Genomic DNA, 21318 nt, shown 5'->3' with positions numbered 1-21318 from the left:
AAAATTGCCAATATTATATTTAAAATAAACTATAATAAATTCATGTAAATACTATGAATCCAGAAAGATTATGTTTTAAAACACACATATATTTTAAAGAACTTTTTCAAAGATTTTTTTTTTTTAAGATTTTATTTATTTGAGAGAGAGAGAGAGAGAGAGAGGCAGAGACAGAGGGAGAAGCAGGCTCCATGCAGGGAGCCCGACACCGGACTCAATCCCCCATCTCCAGGATCACACCCTAGGCCGAAGGTGGCGCCAAACCGCTGAGCCACCAGGGCTGCCCTCAAAGATTTTTTTTTAAGTAATCTCTACACCCAATGTGGGGCTTGAACTCACAACTCTGAGATCAAGAGTCCCATGCTCTACTAGCTAAGCCAGCCAGGTACCCCAATATTATAAAGGACTTTTTAAAGATTTTATTTATTTGAGAGAGAGACACAGAAATAACAAGAGAGAGCATGAACAAGGAGAGGGAGAAGCAGGCATCTCGCTGAGCAGGGAGGGAACCCAATGCAGGTCTCAATCCCAGGACCCTGATATTATAACCTGAGCCATCCAGGCACCCCATAAAGGACTTTTAGTAACAGGAAAACGCTTGATAGGGAATGCAAAAATAACATGGGACATGAAATTACAGACATATAATAAGACTTTATGTAAAGAAAAAAAAGTCCATAAAACAATGAAAAAGATTAATGGGGCAGGTTGAAGAGTAAAACATTACATTTTGTTTACATTCAAAGTTTTTAAATATATATATATATTTTTAAGATTTATTTATTTAGGAGCACCTGAGAGGCTCAGCTGGTTAAGTGTCTGCATTTGTTCAGGTCATGATCTCAGGGTTCCGGGATCAAGCCCCGCATCCGGCTTCCTGCTGCACTCTCCCTCTGCCCTTCCCCTACATGTTCTGATGCTAACAAATAAATAAAATCTTAAAAAGATTTATTTGATAGCACATGAGGCCAAACAAGGAGAGAGGCACGGGGAGAGGGAGACAGTCTCAAGTAGACTCAACTGAGCAGGGAGCCTGACACAGGGCTTGATTGCAAAACCCGGAGATTATGACCTGAGCCAAAATCAAGAGTCAGACACTTAGCCAACTCTGCCACTGAGGCATCCCAAACATTATTTCTAATTATTAAAAACTAGGTTAAAAAATATAGTTATTTGTGGAAAATGGTAAATGAAGATTGCCTGTCAAAGCTCAGAGAACACATGAATTTTTCACATCTCCCTTCAGAGAAACCAGTAAAATGATTATCAAGGAATATAAAAGATATAAACCCCTGAGGTCAGACACTGTATGAAAAAATAGCAGTAGAATTAAAATTTTGAAAAGAAAAAGGGCAAATAGAAAGATGGGAACTCATTCAAGTAGATTAGAAAAAAAAAAGGCGGGATCCCTGGGTGGCGCAGCGGTTTGGTGCCTGCCTTTGGCCCAGGGCGCGATCCTGGAGACCAGGGATCGAATCCCACGTCGGGCTCCCGGAGCATGGAGCCTGCTTCTCCCTCTGCCTGTGTCTCTGCCTCTCTCTCTCTCTCTGTGACTATCATAAATAAATAAAAATTAAAAAAAAAAAAGAAAAAAAAAAGAAAAAAAAAAGGCTGTAACTTCAAGTGTCTACAAATGAAAATATTGTTAAGAATTAGGCTAATTGGGGATCCCTGGGTGGCGCAGCCGTTTGGCGCCTGCCTTTGGCCCAGGGCGCGATCCTGGAGACCCGGGATCGAATCCCACATCGGGCTCCCGGTGCATGGAGCCTGCTTCTCCCTCTGCCTGTGTCTCTGCCTCTCTCTCTCTGTCTGTGTGACTGTCATAAATAAATAAATAAATAAATAAATAAATAAATAAATAAATAAATAAATAAATAAATAAATTAAAAAAAAAGAATTAGGCTAATTGAAAAAAATAAAAATAAAAGAATTAGACTAACTGATTCTACAAAGTCAGTGATCTAGGCTGGAGGTAAAAGGTATGCACAGTGGAGAATGGGGTGCATGGGGAGCATGAGGCTGGATAAAAACAGGTGCTTGCAAGGTACCTGGGTGGCTCAGTCAGTTAAGGATCTGGTCGTCAGCTCAGGTCATGATCTCAGGGTCCTGGGATCAAGCCCCACATCAGACTTCATGCTCAGCATGGAATCTGCTTCTCCCCTGCTCCTATTCCTTGTGTTCTCTCATTCAAATAAAATCTTTTTTTTTTTTAAAGATTTTATTTATTTATTCATGATGGGGGAGGGGGCAGAGACGCAGGCAGAGGGAGGAGCAGGCTCCATGCAGGGAGTCTGACCTGGGACTCCAGGATCACGCCCTGGGCGGAAGGCAGGTGCTTAAACCACTGAGCCACCCAGGCCGCCCTAAAATCTTTAAAAAAAAAAAAACAAAAAACAGGTGCTTGCCTCACAATATGAATATGGAATAATCAAAGCCTCAGAGTTCTTTTTTTTTTTTTAAGATTTTATTTATTTATTCATGAGAGGCACAGAGAGAGAGAGAGGCAGAGACATAGGCTCTTCTGCAGGGAGCAGGCTCCATGCAGGGAGCCCTGAGCCTAATGAAGGCAGATGCTTAACCCCTGAGCCACCCAAGAGACCCAAAGGCTCAGAGTTCTTCAGGCAACTACTTTACTCTCCATCCCCAGAGAATATAACCTGCCGTCTTTACAAACAACTACACTATCCCTATCCTCAAGGAAGACAGAATAAAGCTAAGGTCTGAAGAAAGAGAACAGGCTTGATACAGAGCACCAGATAGATACAAAAGATCAGGATGGGATACAGAAAGGGTAACAAGAGAAGAAAGTAAGGTAGACAATACACTTTAATTCAGTTCTTCACCCTCAATCACATATAGGCCACCATATACTCACTAGGCATGAAACGAAGTTTGCTAGAGAAACAAATCAGCTCCAAAGAAAACTCCATATACTAACATTCAAAACCTCTAGCTGCTGGGTTGATTACCCCACAATGATGCTCAACATTTTATAAACCCAGCTTAGGCATACAAAAAGACTACTTTTTATTTTTTTAAGATTTTTTTTTCTTCAAGATTTTATTTATTTATTCATGAGAGACACAGAGAGAAAGGCAGAAACATAGGCAGAGGGAGAAGCAGGCTCCTTGCAAGCAGCCTGATGTGGGACTCGATCTCAGGACCCCAAGGATCAGGACCTAAGCCAAAGGCAGACAATTACTGAGCCACCAGGCATCCCTAAGATTTTACTTTTTAAATTAATCTCTAGGGATCCCTGGGTGGCACAGCGGTTTAGCGCCTGCTTTGGCCCAGGGCGCGATCCTGGAGACCTGGGATCAAGTCCCACATCGGGCTCCCGGTGCATGGAGCCTGCTTCTCCCTCTGCCTATGTCTCTGCCTCTCTCTCTCTGTGACTATCATAAATAAAATTTAAAAATTAATTAATTAATTAATTAATTAATCTCTATATCCAAAATGGAGTTTGAACTCACAACCTCAAATCAAGAGTCACATGCTCCACCGACCCAGTCAGCCAGGTACCCCTAAAAAACTTTTAATCCCTAACTCTTAAATATAAAGATAATCAAGGATCACTAGATATTTAAGGAATGCCTTAAAAGAAAAATGAAAGAGATAAATTCAGGAATAAAACTTAAAAACAAAACACTCTGCTGTACATGTAAGTCAAAAATAGGTTTCAAAAGAGGTTTTTGAGGCACCTGGGTGGCTCAGTTGCTTAAGTGGCTTTTGATTTCAACTCAGGTCTTTATCATGGGATCATAGGTTCAGGCTCTATGTTGAGCTCCAAGCTGGGCATGGAGCCTACTTAATAGAAAGAGTGGGCAGCCCATTGGCTCAGCGGATTAGCACCGCCTTCAGCCCAGGGCATGATCCTGGAAACCCAGGATTAAGTCCCACGTCAGCTCCCTGCATGGAACCTGCTTCTCCCTCTGCCTGTGTCTCTGCCTCTGTCTCTCATGAATAAATAAATAAGATCTTAAATAAAAAAGAGAGAGAAGAGGTTCCAAAATAGAATATATATATAAAATCTCCACACACCGGCACAAAAATATTCACAGCATCATTATTCATAATAACCAAAAAGTAGAAATAACTCCATTGTCTCTTAAGTTATGAATGGATAAACAAAAAATGATATATTCATTAAATAGAATATTTATTCATAAAAAGAAACAAAATACTGTCATAAGCTACAATATAGATGAAGCCTAAAAATATATTAAAAAAAACAAAACATGAAAGCGATACATATTCTATGATTCTGCTTATTATGTATGATGCCCAGAATAGGCAAATCTACATGGACAGAAGGCAGGATGGTGGTTGCCATATGCTGGGGAGGGAAGAGAACGAGACGTGATTTACTGAGTAGAGGGTTTCTACTTGGGGTGATGAAAATGTTCCAAAATTAAGACAGTGGTGATGTTTGTGCAACTTTCTGAATATACTAAAAACCACTGGATTATGCTTTATAAAAGGGTGAATTTTATGGTTTATGAATAATATCACAGTAAAGAGTTTTTTAAAAATGCCCTCCATTTGAGGGAAAAAATTGGCATTATCTTGTAAAAGTGAAGATAAACCTGTCCTAAAACTCCGAAATTCCACTTCTAAGAGAATTACATGAAGAAATTCTTTCACGTTCACTGAGGAAAACAGGATATTACCAATAATAACACAGCAAAACATAATATCAAGAATAGAAACAATCCATATGACTATCATTAGAAAATTGACGATTCAGGGACAGCTGAGTGGCTCAGCAGTTGAGCGCCTGCCTTCAGCTCAGGATGTGATCCCAGAGTTCTGGGATTGAGTCCCGTATCAGGCTCTTGCATTATGCCTGCTTCTCCTCCCTCTGCCTGTGTCTCTGCCTCTCTCTGTCCTCTCATGAATAAATAAATAAAATCTTAAAAAAAAAAAAAAAAGAAAATTGACAATTCATGGTACATTTCAACGATGCAATGATATATAGAAGTGGTAAATAAACTAGTTATATATATATGTTGGGTGAAAAAAGCAAGTTATGAAGAAGTACAGAATTAAAACTTATGAATTATAAATTTTTATGAATACATTAACATGTAATTAAAGTAAAAACCACATACAGGAATGATAAACACCAAATTTAGGATAGTGGATTACCTCTGGTTAGACTATTCATTCAAGATTTTGCAGAATGAAATTTTTAAAATAAAAAGGAGAAAATAATTAGAAATCCTTTTTCTGCCTTTTCATACATTTGAAATCCAAAACAATAAAATTAAAATGAGAACAGTTTAACTTACAGCAAGGAGCTGTCTTATAAGCATGTCGGAGGCTTTCTCAGAAATGTTGCCAACAAAAACTGTTGTAGTGGGACCACAATTTTCATCATTTTCTTTAGCCTTTAAGCCTGGGTGATCCTTTCTTGCTCCCAAATGCTTTCCAACCATGGACACAGTGGGTACTAAAACCTAGAGTGAAGAAAAGCAATAAAATTTGAGCTGGCTATTACGTTTCCTATCATATTTAATGTAACTTTATTCTAAAAACAATTTTAAAGTAGAAAATATATAGCATATTACTATTAAAGGTTCTACATACTTAATCTAAAGCTTCTATCACATTTTTCATTAATGCAAATTCATTCATGACAAGTAAAAATCCACTACTGGATTACCTTTCTCTTATTAGAAAGATTTATTTGAGAGAGAACAGGGGCAGAGGGAGAGAGAGAGAATCTCAAGCAGACTCCCATGGAGCCTGATGTGGAGCTAATGAGCCCTGATTTCTAGTAACCCTGACATCATGACCTGAGCCAAAATCAAAAGTCAGACATTTTTAACCAACTGAACTACCCAGGCACTCCAGATTACCCTTCTTTGGAAATTAACTTGGAATAGCAAATAAAGATAAATTGGATAGAGAATTTTTTTAAATTTAAGACAAAATTTAAAATATCCAAAACATCATAAGTCATTTAAAATTATCAAATAGGGCAGCCCTGGTGGCTCAGTGGTTTAGCGCCATCTTCAGCCCAGGGCATGATCCTGGAGACCTGGGATCAAGTCCCAGGTCAGGCTCCCTGCATGGAGCCTGCTTCTCCCTCTGCCTGTGTCTGCCTCTCTCTCTCTCTCTCTCTGTCTCTCATGAATAAATAAATAAAATCTTTTTAAAAATTAAATAAATAAATAAAATAAAATTATCAAATATATCCAGGAGTTTCTTCAAAATTTTACTCTATACTAACATAACAGCAAGTTTCAGGGCACTTGGGTGGCTTAATCAGTTGGGTGTCAGACTCTTAATTTCAGCTCAGGTTATGACCACAAGGTTGTGGGACAGAGCCCCACAAAAGACTCTACCCTCAGGAGGGAGTCTGCTTCTCCACCTCAATCTCACTCTGCCTCCAAAACCACGTTTCTTTCCAAAATAAATAAATCCAAAAAGAATTTTTTTAAATAAAAGTAAATGTCAATCATCACCACTAATCCTCTGATAGAGTATTTGAATACTCTCATAACACTCTCCAACATTTAAATTTTACTATGCAGTTAATTGCATTTTTTAATTTTCCCTTTCTAACTTTCAACTTCCCAGAGGAAGGAACAGTCTTACTCATTTTTATATCTGGAATTGAATTTAGCAAAACATCCAGAGCAGGCACGGAATAAATAATGGTGAACTGAGGGAACTGCTCCAAACCCCAAGTCCCACCTTTTCCTAGGCTGAAATGCAAGAGGTTAAGAGTACTTATCATGTGCAGGTTTTACAAAACAGCCAAACAATGGGTATCCAATGCAAGAAAAATTAGACACCCTCTTGGTCTGAAAAAAAACATATCTTCTTAGAGGTCTGCCTCATAGCAGACTCCTGTTTGCCCACAGAATTACCATCTCCTTTTTATTATGAATAACTCCCCCCTCCCTCCCTTTACAAAATCCACAGCTAAAATAACAGTTAAAAGTAATGAGATCTACCCTCTATCATAGTCGAATTCCAAATGAAGCCTGATACTCTACCACTTAACTCAAAGAAAAATTCTGGTTAAACAGTTCAAGAGGAAGAGAAGGTTATTATTTATTCATGTGTTACAGCATATTAGCATTATGAAGTAAGATGCTTAGAGTGTACAAATGCTTTGACGAATGTGAAGAATTAAGACTTAAAAAGACTGAATAATGAAACATTTTAAAAGAATAAAGGCTTCAAGAAAACTGGTTTTGTTTTTTTTTTTTTTTAATTTTATTTATTTATGATAGTCACATAGAGAGAGAGAGAGAGAGAGGCAGAGACATAGGCAGAGGGAGAAGCAGGCTCCATGCACCGGGAGCCCGACGTGGGATTCGATCCCGGGTCTCCAGGATCGCGCCCTGGGCCAAAGGCAGGCGCCAAACCGCTGCGCCACCCAGGGATCCCAAGAAAACTGTTTTTTAACCTCTGGTTACAGATATCATACCAGAGGACAGAGAAAAAAGTTTGGAAGGCACTAAAAATTATGCAGGTGAAAGTAAAGAATGAAAATATATTCAATAAAAATTTTATTTCAAAATTTAAATTTTTACTAGGATCACTTCTATAGTTTTTTTTTCTATGAGGTTATTAAATGTGTCAGATCATTCTATCTCCTATGATCAAGACAAGAAGAAGGAGTGATTAAAGAACCAATCTAAAATAACAAGTGTATGAAAAGTCTAGAGAATTTGAGGTGAATCATAAAACCATTTATTGGGGGTGCCTATTTTAAGGGCAATTGCATACTATGCATAGCTGAGTGAAAATGATACTCAAGTAGTATGGTATACATGGATGCTATCACTCTCAATTATTCTTTTGAACACTTAATTTATCTAAGTTAATCAAGTGTTTTTTAGCTTTAAAGGCAATAGCCCTACTGTATCTCCTAATTCCTCCTTAAAATTATACTTACAGTTGGAGCAGGAGCCATAATGCTCATTGGTACAGGAATCATTGGGGTCCCTAAGAAGAAAGCATAATAAATCTTATGAATATAAGCATATGAGACTATACTCTATATCAATTACATGGCACGCAAGTAGGTATCTTCACTCAGTCAATTTAAGTAGAAATGTATGAGTAATGAAAATGAGATATTGATGAATGCCTTATTTTCAAAAGCAATATGGCACAGGTCTATTAAAACTTAACACGACACCAAAAACTACTCTAAAAGACTACCACCACAACATGCTTTTGTATCAGGAGTTTAAAAATCTGGATAGTTACTGATTCATGTTCATCTGATTCGGGACATCCTGAAAGCCAGTAACATACACAAATACAGATCCACCTATGAGTAAACAATGGTATTAACAAACCTTTTTTTTTTTTTTAAGATTTTGTTTATTTATTCATAGAGATACGCACAGAGAGAGAGAGAGAGAAGCAGAGACACAGGCAGAGAGAAGCAGGCTCCATACAGGAAGCCTGATGTGGGACTTGATCCCAGGTCTCCAGGATCACACCCAGGCTGCAGGCAGTGCTAAACCGCTGTGCCACCGGGTCTGCCCCTATTAACAAACCTTTAAAGGTTACAAAAAAAAGTTATCAAATGAGAAATTAATCTGGAAACCTAAAAAGAATTTTGTTATTGCTTGTTCTTTAAGAAAAACAAGGGGATCCCTGGGTGGCGCAGCGGTTTGGCGCCTGCCTTTGGCCCAGGACGCGATCCTAGAGACCCGGGATCGAATCCCACGTCGGGCTCCCTGCATGGAGCCTGCTTCTCCCTCTGCCTGTGTCTCTGCCTCTCTCTCTCTCTGTGACTATCATAAATAAATAAATAATTTAAAAAAAAAAGAGTTGAGAGAGAATGTATATTAAAAAAAGAAAAAAAAAGAAAAAAAAAACAAGCAATATCACCAATAATCTCAGTCAGTATCAAAGAAAAACTCGGGATCCCTGGGTGGCGCAGTGGTTTGGCGCCTGCCTTTGGCCCAGGGCGCGATCCTGGAGACCCGGGATCGAATCCCATGTCGGGCTCCCAGTGCATGGAGCCTGCTTCTCCTTCTGCCTATGTCTCTGCCTCTCTCTCTCTCTCTTTCTCTCTCTCTCTCTCTCTGTGTGACTATCATAAATAAATAAATAATAAAAAAAAGAATAAAATCTCTAAGACCATCTGCTGCACTAAGAGTCAATGGGCATCTTAGTGATACGTGCATTTTTGTTTTCAACCACATTGCTTGCCAATCAATAACTACTATAGGGTATTCTTGTGCATATAACTAATGAAAAAATCTTTGCAAATGACGTATCAGATAAAGGGCTAGTTTCCAAGATCTATAAAGAACTTATTAAACTCAACAGCAAAGAAACAAATAATCCAATCATGAAATAGGCAAAAGACATGAACAGAAATCTCACAGAGGAAGACACAGACATGGCCAACAAGCACATGAGAAAATGCTCCGCATCACTTGCCATCAGAGAAATACAAATCAAAACCACAATGAGATACCACCTCACACCAGTGAGAATGGGGAAAATTAACAAAGCAGGAAACCACAAATGTTGGAGAGGATGCGGAGAAAAGGGAACCCTCTTACACTGTTGGTGGGAATGTGAACTGGTGCAGCCACTCTGGAAAACTGTGTGGAGGTTCCTCAAAGAATTAAAAATAGATCTGCCCTACGACCCAGCTTTTGCACTGCTGGGGATTTATCCCAAAGATACAGATGCAACGAAACGCCGGGACACCTGCACCCCGATGTTTCTAGCAGCAATGTCCACAATAGCCAAACTGTGGAAGGAGCCTCGATGTCCATCGAAAGATGGATAAAGATGTGGTTTATGTATACAATGGAATATTACTCAGCTATTAGATAAATGATGAATACCCACCATTTGCTTCGACATGGATGGAACTGGAGGGTATTATGCTGAGTGAAATAAGTCAATCAGAGAAGGACAAACATTATGTGTTCTCATTCATTTGGGGAATATAAATAATAGTGAAAGGGAATAGAGGGGAAGGGAGAAGAAATGGGTAGGAAATATCAGAAAGGGAGACAGAACATGAAGACTCCTAACTCTGGGAAACGAACTAGGGGTGGTGGAAGGGGAGGAGGGTAGGGGGTGGGGGTGACTGGTTGGTGGGCACTGAGGGGGGCACTTGACGGGATGAGCACTGGGTGTTATTCTGTATGTTGGCAAATTGAACACCAATAAAAAATAAATTTATTAAAAAAAATCTTACCATCTGAGCACTAAGAAAAAGAATGCAATAAGGGCAAAAACTAATGAAAGACTTACTTTTCTACTATAAATTTTAAAACGCTTCTAAACATATCTCAAAGAAGTTCTGAAATCATTCTTTGGTTCAAATTTAACATCAATTTATGAGAATTCTCCAACTAAGACTGGTAATAAAATCTTAAACATTTAACACTATCCATTTATTTTCTAACCTAAATTGTTTTTTGAATGAGAAAAATCAAGATTCCTATCATTAAGTCAACAGAACACTGCACAAAATAGAAAAAAAGACAGAGATGCCTGGCTGGCTTAGTTGGAGAAGCATGTAACGTTTGATCTCAGGATCACGAGTTCAAGCCCCACGTCAGGTGTAGAGATTACTTCTGTAAGTAAATATGCACGTAAACTTTTTAAAAAGGAAAGAAAAAGACAGAGTTCAACTCTTGGTTCTATTACATCTAGCTATGCAAACTTGAACAAGCTAAGCTGTTCAAGCTGCAGTTTCCTCAATTCTCATGAGTTAATTTCTTTGGAGCACCAATGAGACAGATCATTTATGTGTAGCAGTTGAATACAGTACATGCTCAAAACTATAATTCATCAATCTGTATATCTAAGTTTTTCACTTTTAAGTTTCAAAGCAAAAAAAGTCCTTCCCCTTTATCAACTGTAAACTACATGGCACCTTTCCCATAGGTGAATTTTCTATTAAAGAAAAGTTCAGAAAAAGACGTAGTGGGGTAAGAAATGTTTTTTTGAGTTTTTTTTTTTTTCTTTTTTGGGTAGGGGGTTATGTAAGCTCTACAACCAACATGGGACTCAAATTCACAACCCTGAGATCAAGAGTCACATGCTCTGAGCCAGCCAGGCATCCCATTTTTTTTTCCTTTTTAACAGTTACTAAATGTTTAATAGTTATGTTTCCTACCTCAACTTACTAATATCCTGCAATACAGAATTCACAATTCACAATGGAAAATGTATTGTTACTCATTACAAAGATCTACACGTGCTAAAGTGAAAAGAAGCAAAGTACACAAAGCGTGAACAGTGTAGTACTAGTTGAGTTTTTAAAAACACAGAAGTAGGAAAAGGGTAAACAAAAGCAAACACACCAGGATATGCAAAGTGTTTGTCTCTGGAGTGTTACAAACTAGAAGCTGATACAAAAAGCTGTTAGGGGAAGGAAATTCTCAGGAATGTGAAAGAGGGGATGGACTTCCTTCTGTTCTATGCATATTACTTTTTAGGGAAATTTTATGGTTATTTTTCCAAATTGATTTTCTAATTTAATATAGAATGTGACCATTACATTTAGAGTTCAATTAATCACACTAATAGGCAAGACAAGAAAATTACACATGAACATGGGTATTATGGTCTTGAATTACCACCCTAGTTTAGCATACTATTTCATTATTTACCTTTTAAAGTATTGATGCTACACAAAGAATGTAGAATGAGGTGTAACCAAACTCTGATTTATCATACAAATATATTTCCCTAAACAGAAATGACAGTATATGCTGTTATACAGAATCAGAATTAGCACGTTACCATTCTGAATAAATGCCCACATTACTATGGCATTGACCAGTCAAAAAGAAAAACTGATGAGACGCCTGGGTAGTTCATCAGTTGAGCGTCTGCCTTCAGCTCAGGTCCTGATCAGGTCCGGGGACCAAGTCCCACATCTGGCTCCTTGTGAGGAGCCTGCTTCTCTGTCTTTCTATGTCTCTGCCTCTTTCTGTGTCTCTCATGAATGAATGAATACACACACACACACACACACACACACACACACTAAAAAAACTGACAATCTGGTTTTGAGGTCTCCTGACCCATCTTAAAAAATTATGCAGGGAGTAGTCTTATCAGACATAGGTTTCATTTATCTTCTACTTCTGTTTTAATAATTTGGCATAATGTTCATCACAAAATGTCAAATTTAGTGTTTGCTCTTCAAAATTCAAAGGAATTTAAAAACTTTTCTATAAAACCAATTTATTAGGAAGGAAATTTAAGGTACTGATTTTTCTGTCACTTTTCCTGATTCTAAAAGATTAAGCTTCATTCCCAATCCCTTAATTTTCTTAACAAAGGAATAAAACGTAAACTATTCTTCCCTATAAAACTATAACACAACCGTTTTGTTTTTAGGAAGGATCATGGTTACTAGTAAAGGCCATCAAAAACGTATCTTATGAGACTAAATTGATTAACAAAATCAGGATATATGAACCTCCCAAAAATTGATGCCAAAACAAAAGTGGCTCTCAGGACACCATCCTTCTTATATTATTAATCTGTTAGATGGTTGACAACTAACTTTATTCAGTTTTCTGTTAACATTATTCTCTCAATCCCCCTATTCAGCAGGAATTCCTTTATACATTATAGAACAACTCAATTACTGACTAAAATTCAGTAAGTGTTCTATGAAATAATAAACTGGTTTAGATTTAAATTTAAATATGTATTTCATTTTTATTTTTAGATTGATTCTCTTTCTTTCTTTTCAGGGTCCTGGTATCATGACCTAAGCTGAAGGCAGATGCTTAACGGAACTGAGCCACCCAGGAGCCCCTAAATACGTATTTCAAACTATATTCCTGGAAAGAGGTAGTAATAAATACACATCCATGATTACCTAGGACAGCTTAAAACAAGTTGCTACAAGCATAAATGTCCTAAAAATTTGTACAAATATTGCATTCTACTCCATAATGTGTATAAGTACTTGTTCTAACTTTCAGAAGAATGATTTACCCCCAAATTCCTGAAGTGCTAAATGATATTCCAAAAACACTGCCATGTTTATCTGTGGCTTTAGCACTGCTATATACTTGATCTAGAAGTTAGGAGGCCCCCAAAGCTGAGTCTCTAGAATATACATGTTATGAATCAACAGCCTTGGGGCACCTGGCTAGCTCAGTGGCTGAGCATCTGCCTTGGGCTCGGGGCGTGATCCCAGGTCCCCTGCAGGGAACCTCCTTCTCCCTCTATGTCTCTGCCTCTCTGTGTCTCTCGTGAATAAATAAATAAAATCTTAAAAAAAAAGGGATCCCTGGGTGGCGCAGCGGTTTAGCGCCTGTCTTTGGCCCAGGGCGCGATCCTGGAGACCCAGGATCGAATCCCACATCGGGCTCCCGGTGCATGGAGCCTGCTTCTTCCTCTGCCTGTGTCTTTGCCTCTCTCTCCCTCTCTCTCTCTGTGACTATCATAAATAAATAAAAATTAAAAAAAAAAAAACTATATGGAAGAAAAAAAGAAATGGATGAGCCTATTTCATTTCCCTCTTTCAGTAAGGGAATAACAACGGTTATGTGGGAATGTGGGCAAAATTTTTCACTGTATACCTTTTTAACTACGGAATTGTATGAATTAGTATATATTTGCTGGTTTACTTTATTTTTTAAATAAAGGGATTTTTTTAATCTTCCCAGATTAATTTGATACTCAATTTGATATGAAAAGTACTGTCATAGAATAAGACATCACATTTAAAGAAAAATGCTAACATGTTTACTACTAACACAGTCACATACATTATCACTTTCCTAAAGTTTATACTATTATAACAAAAGTATAGGCTAAAAAAACAACAGTATCCAAAAACTTACCTGGAGGTACAGGTGGAGGAAAACCAGGAAATTGTGGGGGTGGGATCCCTGGTGGGAGTGCTGGGATTCCCATGGGAGGGCGATTCAAATGAGGGGGGAAAGACATTCTTACTGCAGCGGTCTAAAGAAAAAAATCATGACAAATCATTTTATTTGAAAACTTTGCAATTTGATATGCCTGGTTTGTTGGCCTTCATTTTTAGAGTATCTGCAAAATTCTAAAGTTTTCTTACCCAAAGGAGTTGGCAAAGACCCTCTTTTCTCTGTCTGTCCATTGAGAATTTTTAAAACTTAGATCTTTTCTAAAATAAGTTCCCAAAATGTACACGATCTAAATTCAGGATAGACTCCTACAATCATATGGGAATACATATAAAGGAAGAAAAAAATTTTGAGGTTCAGTTAATATCCAAAAATTAAATACCAAACATCAATGAATCTTTTTAAACCAAACTCAGAATCCAGGAAGATTATCTAAGGCTTTTTTCTTTAAATGTTCTGATGCATTTTTCTACATACATCAGCACCCTGAAAACTAAATGTACCAAGTTACACAATATTTGTTGACTCAATGTTGGCCAGTTCCTCAAGGACAAATGAATGTCTCAGTGAACCATAAACCTGAGAGGGAAGAAACCTCCTGACATCAGGTCACATACTAACTACTCAGATATAAAGAAAACATACAATTTGTGACAATGAGAAAATATGTAACTTTTATTAAACTTAAAAGTCAACTTCCTAACCATTCTTGAATGAAATTCAAGAATCAGAACTTAGCATTTGATTTCTTTGAATATTAGAATATACTGTACTGTTTAAATGGTTTGATATTACTTAAAAGAAAGTTAATTTTGTCCTTTAGTTAAATGAATATAAGTATTTAAGACTCCCCAAGCACCAAATTTTGTATCTTCATCAACATACTTGAATGTCCAGAACTGTAAGAAAAAGTATAAAAATTCTATTAGGATATCCTAGGAGGATTCCATGCACCAATTCAAAGAAGCAGCCAAAATAAGTGATCTCATACCAGTAATGGCACTAAATAGCAGTGATTTGATCAACAGGAGATATGTCTGTCGGGCACTAGGAAAAATTCCCCCTACACTCTGTAACTGAAGGAGTCTAGAGTTGTTTGAAGTTTTTAAAAAGAATCTGTCTCTATTTTTGGTCTATTTCATACATTGATTTACTCACCCTTCAGAAGAGAGAAGATAAAAAGTGCATGTCTTCCACTTCCTCGCCCCCTAATCCCAACAGTTTGGTATATATCGTTGTATTCTTCTAAATACCTTTCTATACACAAACTAACATATAATTATTTGTGTTTTTCTGCAAACAATATAATCATACTATACTGTTAGGTACATTTCTCCCTCATTATCATTAACATCTCATCAGTTCATATAGTTCTATTCCAACCTTTATAATACGGTAAACTACTACAAGCATATAATAATTATTCATTCAACATGGATGGTTGGATCCACATTTTGCCTCTTATAATACTGAACGTTCTTGGACATATAAATCTATGCACCTGTGCAAGTAACTCTCTTATGCAGATTAGTACTATATGTATCTACACTTTACCTCCGAATCATCCTCCAAAACTAGCGCACAAATCCACATCCCCACCACCAATATATGGGTATGCCCTTTGCTCAGATCTTCACCATTGTTAGAGTAAATCAGTGTTTAAATTATAACAATCTGAAAACTAAAAAATACTCCCATTTTAATGTACATTTCCTTAATCTCTCTTGAATATTTTTACCTGTTTATCAGACATTTCTTTAAAACAGTCTTAGAAAAGTATGTCCTTCAGGCTCACAGCTGTTCTTCCTCAGTATTCTTTTGACTTAATAAGTTAGGATAATATTCTATAAAATCTTAACTTCAATTTCAGAAAACACAGTACACTTAAAATATTTAGAAAGTTTTTTTTATAAAAAATATTTAGAAAGTTTTACAAACAAAATAGATTCCTAAAATTCCATATACTTAGAAAATAAGATAGTAGAAATGCCTTAAAATATTTAGTATCAGTATAAATTAAAAAGGGAATTTTTAAGTAATATTTTTGTAATACTTTTTCTCCAAAAACAAAACAAAACAAAAATTCTATATAAAGGGGGTGAGTGTATCTCCTTTTAAAAGAGGGAAAAAGGGGGATCTCTGGGTGGCTCAGCGGTTTGGCGCCTGCCTTTGGTCCAGGGCGCGATCCTGGAGTCCCGGGATCGAGACCCGCGTCGGGCTCCCGGCATGGAGCCTGCTTCTCCCTCCTCCCGTGTCTCTGCCTCTCTCTCTCTCTATGTCTATCATAAAATAAATAAATAAATCTTTAAAAAAAAAAAAAAAAGAGGGCTACTATCCTACTTCCACAAACTCTTCTATTATCATTATTCTTTATCATTATTCTATCTTAGCACTTTCTTAGGAGGGCAGTTGAAATTAATACCTGTCAGATAAATTAATTAATCAATGAATGAATCAGTAAACCAATTTATTAGGACGCTCCCATGTACCAAGTACTATGCCAGTAATGAAGCAGTGCCTAGCTTCACAATGTTTACAAAGACTGGAGCATAAAATTCATCTCTAGAATCATTTATTGTCAAGTACTAGCTATAACTATTACTTTTTAGAAACCTAGGTTCTTGGTGTTTATATTTCATAGCTTTTAAATGTATAATTTCTTCCGTACAAATTAACCAGATTGTTTTAGTGTATGCCAATGTATCCATTCCATTCACTTCTAATTTTTCTATGTTCTACATCTCTTTCATTTAGAACTGTTCAAAACTTGCTTATTCATAAGTGAACTTCAAAGGTGTCTGATAATTTTATCTTAATTAAGGTTATAGTTCCTCCTATGGTCAGAAAACTACAATTCTGGTGATCACTGGTAAATAATATAAAAAATCACTTCAAAAAATAAATAAAAATCACTTTAAACATCCTAAAATAGGAGTATCAACCACTTTTTTCAAAATGAACTTTTATGTTTTGACATGTGAAAATGAGAATAAACTTTTATAACCATAAAACAAAGCTTATCAGTTCTTAACTACAGTTGATAAATTGTAATACTCTCATCACAAATTATAGAGATTCAAAGTTGGCAGGTTCTTTGCAGAATAAAGTAGGGAAGAGAATTAGGGAGTTCTTTAGTTAAATATGGTAGGCCTCACCAAGAAGGTAGGTAAACTGACCTCCAAAGGGGCCAAGGCAGAGAAGCCTTGTATCTGGAGGCAATAGCCTTCCAAAAAAAAAAAGGAAACAAATGCAAAGAGCCTGAGTTGGGCATGGAGTGCTTGTGGGAGGAAAGCAAGGCCAACAGCTGGAGCAGAGTACTTGAGGAAAGTCAAAGATAAATGCCAAGTATTACTTGAGGGGGGGGGGGGTTCAGAGAATGTAGTACTTTGTAGGCCACTGTAAAGGTTTTGATCTTTACTCTGCATGAGATGGAAAACATTAGAAAGGCTTCTGACCTGACTTATATTTTAAGTGTCACTGGCCACTGTAGAACTGGAGACTGGGGATCCCTGGGTGGCGCAGCGGTTTGGCGCCTGCCTTTGGCCCAGGGCGTGATCCTGGAGACCTGGGATCGAATCCCACGTCAGGCTCCTGGTGCATGGAGCCTGCTTCTCCCTCTGCCTATGTCTCTGCCTCTCTCTCTCTATGACTCATAAATAAATTAAAAAAAAAATTTTTTTAAAAAGAACTGGAGACTGGAGAACAAGGGGCGATACAGGAGACTACTGCAATAATGAGACAAGAGAGGGTGGCCTGGAATAGGTGGCAGTGGTTAAAGTGTTAGATTCAGGGAATCCCTTGGCACCTGCCTTCGGCCCAGGGCGTCACCCTGGAGTCCCGGGATCGAGTCCCACATCGGGCTCCCTGCATGGAGCCTGCTTCTCCCTCTGCCTGTGTCTCTGCCTCTCTCTCTCTGTCTCTCATGAGTAAATTAAAAAAAAAAAAAAGTGTTAGATTCAGGATGTAGTACTTTGAAGGTAGCCAATTTCTGCTAAGGGAGTGTGGAGTTTAAGAAAGATGCAATAATTATTTTATTTGAAAAAATAAAAATAATAATAATTATTTTATTTGCACTGAGATGATTTAAATAACATTTAAAAATACTTGTATTTTTTTACTTTTTTCATTTTCACTTTGGAGTGCTTCACTTTTAAAAGGTTCAAAGCATTTTTACCTGCTAGGTATGAAACCTTATGGCCTAAAGTAACAAAAACAAGCAACTATGATGCAAGTATTATCTCTAGTGTTGCAATGGTCATACAGGTTTATTATACATTTGTCAAAATTCACTGAAATTAAAATCGGTATATTTTATTGCATCCAAATTTTATCTCAATAAATCTAGTCCCCATCCAAAAAAAAACCTTTAAAAAAAAGAAAACTTTTAAATAAGATTTCTCTTTAGCACTCATAATATACATGCTTTTTTTTTTTTCACTTTTTCCTCTTTACACTTTTAAATCACTGCTTTTTTCCTACACCATTAACTGCTTACAACCACTGCAGATTTATCCCAAGAGAAAACGAATGATTTCACCAGGAATAGATATACTGGCTAACCCCATCAGGGCACTGTATGTCAAATTTCTGAATGCTAAGAGGCAAATGAACCAACAGATTCTTCTTAGTAAACATTTATACAACTCATTCATTCATTCAACAAATATCTAGCTCCAATTTTGTGTCAGGTTCTTTTCTAAGTATTATTTTTAATAACTCTGAAAGAGCAAATTTTAAGTTATTATATAGTTACACAGCCAGCCCAGTGGCTCTCCAGTGAATATAAATGATCATAACTATAGAATGCATTGTCCCCTGCTCTGCTTATAACCTGCAAGGCACAATGAACTGACAACCTGCCCCAGCCTAAGCAAAGCCAGCCCTTCAAAATATCATTTCTCAAACTGAATTTCTACAGAAGGGAAGTGTTCAGTAACTATTCCTAAGAAAAAGTATTCCATGTCCAAAGAATGGGAAATGCTTGATTAACAAAGTTTCTTTTACAGGAAAACTTTTCAGAGGTATGAAAATACTCAAGTCGCCAAAAAGGGAGCTCATCATTTTCTGAGATTTCCACTTAGCTGTTTTCTCATTTTCGATGATTAAAAAGCAATGCTTGGGCAGCCCCGGTAGCGCAGCAGTTCAGCACTGCCTGCACCCCAGGGTGTGATCCTGGAGACCTGGGATCAAGTCCCACGTCGGGCTCCCTGCATGGGGCCTGCTTCTCCCTCTGCCTGTGTCTCTGCCTCTCTCTCTCTCTCTCTCTCTTACTCATGAATAAATAAATAAAATCTTTAAAAAAAAAAAAAAAGCCATGCTATCTAGAGAAAAATTAGTGGTAGTCTGGAGTGACTTGAAAACAAGAAAGAAAATCCTTTTGGGGGAAAGTCACATAACTCTGAACATTTACTAAAAATCATCAAATTGCACATTACAATGAGCCTGTTTCCTGCGTTAATTACACCTTAATAAAGTTGCTTTTTAAAAAAAGCACTACTTGGGCAGCCTGGGTGGCTCAGCAATTTAGGGCCGCCTTCAGCCCAGGACGTGATCCTGGAGACCTGGGATCCAGTTCCGCATCAGGCTGCCTGCACGGAGCCTGCTTCTCCCTCTGCCTGTGTTTCTGCCTCTCTCTCTGTCTCTCATGAGTTAAATTTAAAAAAATCTTAAATAAATAAAAATAAAAATAGTACTACCAATTCAGGACAATTTCAGGCTAAATCCAGTTAAGACTTGAGGATTAGACAATACTGCATCAATATTAATTTCCTGATTTTGTTGAATGTACTGTTGTTAAATATGGAAATGTCTTTATTCTAGGAAATATACACTAAAGTGTTTAAGGGTTAAGGGACATCTGCAGCTTACTAGCAAAACATTTCAGAAGAAAACTATGAAGAAATAGAGAAGATAAAGCAAATTCGTCAAATGTTACCATTTGGGGACCCTTGGTGAAAGGCATTTGAGAATTCTTTCTACTATTTCTGCAACTTGTTTAAAGTTTGACTCATGCCAAGTAAGTGTTAAAAGTAGTATTAAGAGGTGCCTGGGTGGCTCAGTCAGTTAAGCATCATCTGCCTTCTACTAGGGTCATGATCCCATTAGGTTGCCTGCTCAGCCTGCTTCTCTCTCCTGCCCCACTCATGCTCTCTAGCTATCTCTTATCTCTGCCTGCCTCTCTCTCTCAAATAAATAAAAAAAATTTTTAAGGCAGTATCAATTCTGGTGGTGTAAATATTATCTTCTTTTTCTTCTCTTAACGTTTCAAAAGTAAAAAAAAGGGGGGGGCAAGAAAAAAAAAACTATTCACCAACTTTAAGGGGGAAATCAGTTGATATCCTTTTAGAAATGGCAGTGGTAGTTGTCAGAAAAGACTACCAAAATTAAACAAAATACACAGAATGTTTTTGTAAGACAATGACTACTTTTGCTTCCAAAGGTACAAAATAGTTTAAATCATACGCAAACGAGAAAAGTACATAGCTAATTTATGACCCAAAAAGTTACTCGAAAATCCCAAACTTGTATTAGGTCTGAAGTGTTACCAATGTTACAACAAACTCATTTTATTTTAAAAACATATTTAAAACCTTACGAAAGTGGAATAAAAAGATACCAAACCACAAAATAAAAAGTACTTAGCCCGAACTGTCATTAATATATGGTACCTATGCAACACTGGGGCAATAAAAACATTTTCTTCCTAAAAGTGTTTCCGAACCATACCAAAATAAATAGATAAATAAGGGGAAAACCCTACTTTGGGGATCCAAGATGCAAATTTGGTAACCTCAAGAAAATAATTTTTTTTTTTTTAAGTTGGCTACCCATCATCCAGCGTGGAACCCAACGCAGCGCTTGAACTCATGACCCTGAGATCAAGACCTGAGCTGAGATCAAGAGTTGGACGCTCAGGGCACCTGGGTGGTTCAGTCGGTTAAGTGGTTAAACATTTGACTCTTGATTTTGGCTCAGGTCATGATCTCGGTGCCCAGAGGCTGAGACCCACGTCGGACTCCGTGTTCAACAGGAAGTCTGCTTGAGGTTTTTTTTCTCTCTCAAATAAGTTAATCAAAAGAAAGAAAAGCCCGACACATAACTAACTGAGCTGCCCAGGTGCCCCAAAAAGATGACTTATTTAACAAAAATATTAACATTTTAATTTACTTCTGTTTACAGAAAGTCTTTAGCATACATTATCTCACCAAATCTCCCAAATTACCTATTGCAGATATATTAATCTCCTTTTATAGATGAAGAAGCTAACTTCTCCAAGGGAACACAATATGTGGGTGGGGACTCCAAGGTCCTCATTATCCTAAAATTACCAAACCAAAGGCTGTTTTCACTGTTATCACAATAACATACCAAGAAGAAACTTAAGAGTTAACTTTTTTTTTTTTTTTATTTATAGAAGTCTATTCACAATACACTGAATGAAACGTTAAGACTCCGG

At 37.3% G+C, this 21318-nt stretch overlaps 1 protein-coding gene across 3 annotated transcripts in view; it reads right to left on the bottom strand.

Annotated features, from left to right (window-relative positions):
- The window catches only part of RBM25 (RNA binding motif protein 25), a 54409-nt gene that overhangs the window by 31626 nt on the left and 1465 nt on the right, over positions 1-21318 (bottom strand). For 2 of the 3 annotated variants that reach the window (XM_038545180.1, XM_038545178.1), the window contains exons 2-5: positions 14054-14170; positions 13821-13941; positions 7916-7965; positions 5292-5459 (exon numbers count right to left, since the gene is read on the bottom strand). In XM_038545180.1, coding sequence (XP_038401108.1) covers positions 5292-5459; positions 7916-7965; positions 13821-13941; positions 14054-14095 — 381 coding nt within the window. In that variant the 5' untranslated portion in view covers positions 14096-14170. The remainder of the gene's footprint in view (positions 1-5291; positions 5460-7915; positions 7966-13820; positions 13942-14053; positions 14171-21318) is intronic. The other variant, XM_038545179.1, reaches the window with a different exon arrangement.

Source organism: Canis lupus, chromosome 8 (assembly GCF_011100685.1).
Source record: "Canis lupus familiaris isolate Mischka breed German Shepherd chromosome 8, alternate assembly UU_Cfam_GSD_1.0, whole genome shotgun sequence".
NCBI lineage: Eukaryota > Metazoa > Chordata > Mammalia > Carnivora > Canidae > Canis > Canis lupus.
This window is presented reverse-complemented; position numbering and strand designations above follow the sequence as displayed.